Raw genomic sequence first — 7,079 nt, 5'->3', positions numbered from 1 at the left:
AAAACATGGAAATCTTGTACAAAGCTTGAAAGCATAAGGATCTGAAACTTGATGGAGATTATAGAGACAAGAATGAGTGTAGTTCGAGACATCTCAGTGATCTCACATTATTGAATAATGTCAGTGATAAAATTGAAAATGTAAGGCAAAAACTTATTATGCCGAGTATATAAAGAAATTTACTAGGTACATTTAACATCCATATTAAATCCTCAACACAAATCATCCTAATTAATAATAAAATTTTCTCCGCTAACCTAATATTTCGACTCTAGATCCGTCATTGAGTTCAAGGTCAGTTTGTGGAAGTAATTTATTAGGATAACTGAATGTAATCATTATCTGAATTTTTTTCCTTTCCCTTTCAGTTGTCGTCCTAAATCGAATGTCGTAGAGGAGTTAATATCACATACTTCTCCAACATTTTTTATTTTATTTTTTTCATAGAAAAAACCTTTTGTTTCATTGTTTAGGCATCAGTGCTACTTTTCCTCCATACTCGACCTCACTAACATCAGTTGTCATGTATAATGCTTGCAAGATACTGGTTTATCTATGGTGCACCGTTCTATACTTCTATATATGCTATAATCTTATGGTGGACAATTGGTGTTATTTCTGTGACATTATTTGTGCAATGATGACCGCATGATTTCAGGTTACAGTTTTCCGTAATGTTGCTCTAGATGGGGTGAATGCTCGTAAGACTTGACATTTATACATTTGAATGATTTGATGATATATTTGAGGAGAGACTTTTCGTCCATTTCATTCATTAATGAAAACATAATCAACAGAAAAGGCCCAAATTTGATGGGCCGGCCCGTCTTTCCTTTCATCTTAGTCAGAGCGATGAGAGAGCAAAGGGGGAGAGTTAACGGAGGAGGATGATGATGCTGATGAAGAGTGGTGGTGGCACCGCCATGGCCGTCCCTTTCAGGCCGCCAGTGTTCTCCGCCATGGCTTCCAATATCAACTCAGAAAATCTACGTGTCCAACTGGGTCAGCTTCATTCTGAGGCTGAGACCACCAAAGACAAAGGTATATACACAACCAAATATATTCATATGCACTCTGATCACTTCAAGCCAATTATTGAACATCTTATACAAGTTGTTGTCTTTTGTCATTAGACTATCTGTTTATCAGTTCAAGCCAATTTTTGTTGCTGGGTTTAGTTTCAGAACCAGTAACTTAGTTATAACTTAATTCCTGTTCTTCTTTTTTTTGTTCTAATGTGCTTTTAGTCTAGGATGAAGATGAACCTTTCTGTTGGTTATGTTTTGCATACTTTTGATAACTATGTTGTAGTGTAATAGTGTACTTGAGATGATTTTAGAATAATTTATGGTTTGTTGGCTTAGCTAATAATGCAAGGTTGAGGCTTCTGCGGCTGTCCGAGGCGGCTGAGAAGCTTAGACGGCAAGCAGCGATCAATGTCCGGACCGGGAGGGAAGACGAAGCTAGGGAAATGCTCTTTCAGAAGAAGAAAGTCATGCAGGCATTGGAGAAGTCAAAGAAACGCATTGAAATGCTTGATGAGCTTTCGGCGAAGCTTAATGAGGTAAACTAGCTGTTATAACCATGAAAGATTTGTTTTTTTCTAAGAAAATAGATTATAGTCGCTGTGCTATTTGAATCAGTTTATGCTAGAAAGCCATGATCCTTTGTGTCCGGATTGATAAGCTTCAACATTACTGAAAATCAGGGTGGTTGCTGCCAATTGGAATAGGACATTTGCCTGTGTATGTTCGTTGGCTATTTGAAGATCCATAGATATAATTATGAATTTAATTCTCATCACCTTAAGATTTTATTAGGCACCCATACGGATTAAGAAATATAGAAGCTGTAGATTGTGAAGTTGCTTAAATTTTATAGTAGAAGCTGTTAGGCTGGCATAAGTTCAACAGCGAGGATTGATCTGTTACATGACAAGCATCAAGCTTTTGTCAGAGGATAAAAGGCCAAAGTCCTCTGGGTTTGTAAGCTGTTTGCTCTCTGGCTGATTCAGGTAGAAAAGTTTTTTTGTCTAATAGGGGTGCAGAGCAGGAAGGTGTTTGGGAAAGAGCTAGATTCCAGACATCTTTATGTGTCTCTTCCTTGGGAATTCGAAAATTACACCATTTTCTCTATTATCTTAAATCGGAAGGCAGTTGTAGTTTAAGTAGTCATAAGGTGACTAGGCTGGTTAGTGGCGATTGCTCTTTCTTGTTTGCTGCTTTCTCTGGACTCTTCTGTGGACTCCTTAACCAGTTTGTTGCAGTATGCTAAATATGACGTTATTAAATAAAAGCTGTTTCTTATCAGAAAAAAAAAATGATGAAAGTGTTTTGGGATGATTCTTGTTCATTACTTTAAGGAAATTAGTTCGGGTTCTGGTGAAAGAATAGCTATAGAGGAGATTAGAAGGATGGTGTAAAATTTTACTAATTAAAAAATATGTTAACTCATCACAGAATCTTGTAGCAGTGGTTAATTAGTAGGATTCAAAAGAGGGAAGGAGTGTTGGCGGGGAGAAAGGACCATTTAGTCAAGGGGGGTGTTGTTTCACTAGCTATGGAAAAGGGGGATTTAAGGTGCAAGAAGTTTGTTAATGAAGAACAAAGGCTCATTTGGAATCTACTTTGGCACTTCACTGAAGAGAGGGAGTATACTCTTCTCAAAAACAAATAAGAAATATATGTGAGAATGGTTGGAGGGTCAAGATTGTGACAATTGTATCCTTGTAAGTCAAATTTGAATCAATTAATCAATAACCCTTCTCGTCCATTTTTCGATCCCTCTCTTGGCATACGGAAGTCTAAAATCTGGAGGTACAAGTGCTAGCTCGGTTTATAGCTCATGGCAGGATGAAATACTTGAGATTTAAATCACGCAACAACAATCTTTGTGCCTCCCCGTATTCGTGTGTGATATGTAAAAAGGCAGCTGAACCAGAAAACCCCATGCTCCATTCGCCCATCACAATGACCTTATAGTGGCAGTTAGTCAGAGAGGGTAATATAAGATGCGATATACACCAGCTGATTACAGGGCCTTATGCGTGTTTAATAAGCTATTTGGATGAACAAAACAGGAATGGTGTTGGGAGGTTGTCATATGATGGCAATCCCCTGGGTGGTGGCTACCTCTGTTATCTATTTTTTTTTTGTTTCCAAATTTTGATCTTTTACTGTATAATGTTCACGCTATTATATGATGAGGAGAAATCTTTATTTGGTTGCAGGCAATTACTGTAAAAGAGAGGCAGCTAATTGGAAATGTTGCTTTGGATCTTGAAGTTGTCAGACAAGATGCTTACAGTCCAGTTCGAATTGTATCCCCAACACCTGAAGAGGCACAAGAATTGGATGAGGTCAAAGAACTTGGCCTCAAGGGCCCAGAACTTACTGATGACCAAGGGAACTTGCTCCCTACGGAGAATCAAGCAAGCTTACCAGTTGAGCCAATAGGAGATGAGGTTCCAAAACCTTTAAAAAGTGGAGTGTTGAATGAAGATGACAACATTAGTAGTTTGCAGGGAATAACCTCTTTTGAGAATTTCTTGGAGCATCTGGATAATAAACTTAATAAAATTGAAGCAGAACTCAGCACTGTATTAAGGTTCTCAACCCTGGTGGTAGACAACCACGAGAAGGCAAAAAATTTCAAGGTGCAACAGATAATGGAACTTATTGAGAGTGTAGGTGGCATTAGACAGAGGTATAGTTTTACCTGTTCCCTATTATCATATGAATCTAGTCCTAATATAGAATTGTTCATTTAGATCTTATATTTGGCTGAATCTGTGCTACGGTTAAATTCATTTGCTTCCCCATGATCTTTGTGGTTCAGAATTTCAAGTATCAAGCAGGCAAATGTCGAGGTCATATAAAGTTTCAGACTTTCAGGTCATTCATTCTCAATCATCTGGTAAGAATTGTGTTTTCATAAGAGTTGTGGAAACGGGTACTAATGAATAGATATGTCGCACCTGCATAGTTCAAATAGTACATGATTTTTCAGTCCCTAGTGTTTGGATCATACTTCTTAGAACCCTATTGAAAGTTACTGCATGAAAACTTGTGAGGAAAGTGTCTGTATGCCATCTGCTTCTATGCTCCATATGCCTCCATTTCAGCGTTGGGTACTGCAGGCTGAGGATGTGCAATTGCCCTCCTATATTGCTGAAATTTTTAGGCCTTCACAAGCTCTAAATCTTAAACTGATAACTGATGGTATGATTGTGAAATTCTTTTTAGCTTATTGGCTTCTCCAAATATTAGATAGGAAAATCTCAGATATGGCAGGTTTAAAAACAAATCTAGTATCAACAACCCACCTAAGCACCTCATTTCTTTTTGCATTCATATTATTTAAGGGAAACATCTGAAGGTTTGGCCCTACTAATGAAAGCAACAAGATTTTATTTCTGAGGCCACTTATGCTTGTAAATCTATAATATTTCTTTATTGTTCAAGTCTGTGCTCTTGAATTCGCAGACTTCCTGAATTAATGATATGTATTGAATATAGGCAGTAAACATGTTGCTATAGTAAATAAAAGTCATTTATGAAAACATATATAATTTTAACTCTAGATTTGTCTCTTTTTTCTTTTCAAACTCTGTTGATGTAAGTAGGTTATTTTTTTTTTGTTCCATACAATATAGTTTTGCATGTTCTTTGATGGGAGGGGAAAAATCCATTTTAAACTCCTTACATTAGTTCTTTAAAAAAAACTCCTTACAAACAACCATCTATATTTCTGAAAATCTTGTAGCATTTACATTTACTTGGGTGCTAAACTGCTAATTGAAGGATGATCGGAAAATGAGCTGGTCACAATGACATAAGATCTTTGGGTGCCCATTTCTTATTCAGGAGCAATACTATGAACAAAAGAATTGAATTCTGCTGAGAGTAAAACCATCAAATTTATGTTGTATTCTATAGTGAAAAATAGAAAAAAAAAATATCTTCATTGTCTGCTTTGGTATTTCCATTGATGGGGTCAGTCATTGTCGCCTTCCATTAGGTTCACAAGAGTAATCTTGCCATCATTGCTATGCCCCAAAGAATCAAATTGTTTGCAAATTAGCAGGATGTCCTTATTAGCTACCATCCCCATCTCCTTCAGCTTGTACAAAACAAACTCTGATTTGCTGAAAAACAGAGTTCATATAAGCAGAGTAAAACCAGTAGATTCTAAATGCATATTCGGAAAGGGAATACATATCAAACTTGGTTATATCCATATACAGAAAATTTAGGGTACCTGATGCATCCATCGTTATCCAGGTCTGCTGCCAGTAAATCCCTTAGGGTGACCTCCTTTTGAAGAACCCATTTTGCAATTTTGCGATTTCTCTTGTCGATTCTCATCTCTGTCAGGAACAAGAACGCCCGTGCAACAGCAAATGTGCTTACCAGTAACCAGACTACTGCAAAACATCTTCCTCCTACGGTTTTGAAAGCATAATCTCCAAAGCCTACTGTTGTGACTGAGGTAACAGATAGGTAAAAACTATCAACCCAGCTGTAACTCTCTACATAATGAGCTACTATTGTGCCTATAGCTATACAACAAAAGACTACTGTCAAAGCCAAGGATACCTTCATTCTTATTCTCATCCTCCCCTTCTCTTTATCAATGAAATAGGCCTGAACCATTGTATTGAACTTATTCTCATCCACCGTGCTCAACAAAACCGATTCTTGCCGGTCACAGATGTAGGTCACCAACCCATGTAGCAGAATATCGATGAAACCAAACCCAACCAATATGAAGAAACAAGTGAAGAGTTTGGTAACTGTTGTGTCTGGAACAATGTCACCATATCCAATTGTGCAGAGCGTGACAACAATGAAGTACAAGGCGTCCACCGGCTTATATGTGACAACCTCCCCTGAAATACCTCCGGTGGTCAAGTAGACCACAATGCCAATAATGATATAAACTATGACGCCGATGGAGGCTTGCCTGACAATGTTAGGGGTTGATTTGGGGGCAGGTCTGGGATCCAAAGAGTCTTGAATCGTCTCCTTGAAGTCTGTGAACACCGAGGGAGCTGAGTGTGATCGACGTTTGAGCCTTCTTTTCCTGTTCTTGTTTAAGTTGACAATGAGATTTGCATATGAAGATGAACTGGGAGTTATGGGAACAATAATATCACCGGCGCTTGTGATTAGCTGAGTATCACGGCGCGACGGACCGAGATCAAGGAAACTTGAGCGGAAGTCTCTTGATGATCTTCTTGGTGTTGGTCTGCTAGTCCCTTCTTCACCAGCTGCCTCTGCTGCAATCTTGGAAAGAAAGGGCTGATCATCCATGGTTAGTCTGCATATATTGTATGCCTCATATTGATTCAAAGTCTATTCTATTATTGAGCTGTTGCTTGTTTCATGGAAGAAAAGGAGTTCCAACTACAAGTCAAGCCATGATAGAAGAGTAGGTTAAGTTGCTGTGGTAGTTTTAGGTGGTTTTAAACTGCAGCCAACTTGTTGAAGACTAATCACGAAGCTTACTCAGTTACTCCCCCATTCTATGCAATTTTGATTCCAACTTTCGAATTTTCTAGCTAACCATCATATTCAAACTCACTGTTTAAGGTTAATTAGCTACTGAACATAACCATAACTGATGCTTCATTATCTAAATTCCTTTAAAATCAGCCATTAAAAGACAAACAAAATTATGTAGTATTGATCTCATCACATCACACTTGGACTTTCTGTTTCTTTCTCATATTTTATGTTACTTTCTGCGTATTATTAGTGTCATTTGCAGTTCAGAGCTATATATAACTCCTCATTCACTTCTATTTAATTATTGTTCTGATCAGCATGCTTTGTCACACAGGCCCCATTAATATTTAACCAGACTGCATCTCATTTGATAGCTAGTTACATTATAACGCAAAACCTCATTTGTTGTCTTCTTGTTGAACTTGCTCTTTTGTTTCGATGATCTGATCATATTGAATAACAAGTTGCTGGAACAAAGAAGCAACATTAGAGACAAGAATGCTCTTTTTGTCATAGCTTCTTGCTTGCTGTCTGAGCAAGTTTATTGCTAGCTAAAAATGATGAAAAATA

At 37.7% G+C, this 7,079-nt stretch overlaps 2 protein-coding genes across 3 annotated transcripts; one reads left to right on the top strand and one right to left on the bottom strand.

Annotated features, from left to right (window-relative positions):
* The first annotated feature begins 855 nt into the window (after positions 1–855).
* Positions 856–5,776, top strand: LOC126797969 (uncharacterized). Of its 2 annotated transcripts, XR_007672479.1 has the most exons (6): positions 856–1,041; positions 1,365–1,564; positions 3,230–3,705; positions 3,838–3,915; positions 5,283–5,501; positions 5,644–5,776. XR_007672479.1 is itself a non-coding variant. In XM_050524765.1 (4 exons), exons 1-4 carry the CDS (start codon positions 888–890, stop codon positions 3,875–3,877), a joined length of 870 nt encoding a protein of 289 aa, XP_050380722.1. In that variant the 5' UTR covers positions 856–887; the 3' UTR covers positions 3,878–4,552. The 2 variants fall into 2 exon arrangements, 1 of the variants encoding a protein (XP_050380722.1); XM_050524765.1 differs by lacking the exons at positions 5,283–5,501; positions 5,644–5,776 and having other exon boundaries at positions 3,838–4,552.
* LOC126797968 (two-pore potassium channel 3-like) lies at positions 4,734–6,543 on the bottom strand. The gene is made up of 2 exons (XM_050524764.1): positions 5,260–6,543; positions 4,734–5,146 (listed from the first exon to the last, which is right to left on the bottom strand). Exons 1-2 carry the CDS (start codon positions 6,312–6,314, stop codon positions 4,996–4,998), a joined length of 1,206 nt encoding a protein of 401 aa, XP_050380721.1. The 5' UTR covers positions 6,315–6,543; the 3' UTR covers positions 4,734–4,995.
* Positions 6,544–7,079: the final 536 nt, after the last annotated feature.

Source organism: Argentina anserina, chromosome 6 (genome assembly GCF_933775445.1).
Source record: "Argentina anserina chromosome 6, drPotAnse1.1, whole genome shotgun sequence".
In the NCBI taxonomy this organism is placed as follows: domain Eukaryota; kingdom Viridiplantae; phylum Streptophyta; class Magnoliopsida; order Rosales; family Rosaceae; genus Argentina; species Argentina anserina.
The sequence above is the reverse complement of the archived record's forward strand: the minus strand, read 5'-3'. Positions and strand labels throughout refer to the sequence as shown.

Bases quoted from the DNA above. Each gene is read 5' to 3' on its own strand.
- LOC126797969 (XM_050524765.1), top strand. From the start codon at position 888: ATGATGATGCTGATGAAGAGTGGTGGTGGCACCGCCATGGCCGTCCCT. The intron at 1,042-1,364 runs GTATATACACAA...TTGTTGGCTTAG, and splicing joins TGAGACCACCAAAGACAAAG to CTAATAATGCAAGGTTGAGG. The intron at 1,565-3,229 runs GTAAACTAGCTG...ATTTGGTTGCAG, and splicing joins TTTCGGCGAAGCTTAATGAG to GCAATTACTGTAAAAGAGAG.
- LOC126797968 (XM_050524764.1), bottom strand. From the start codon at position 6,314: ATGGATGATCAGCCCTTTCTTTCCAAGATTGCAGCAGAGGCAGCTGGT. The intron at 5,147-5,259 runs GTACCCTAAATT...TCTGTTTTTCAG, and splicing joins GATAACGATGGATGCATCAG to CAAATCAGAGTTTGTTTTGT.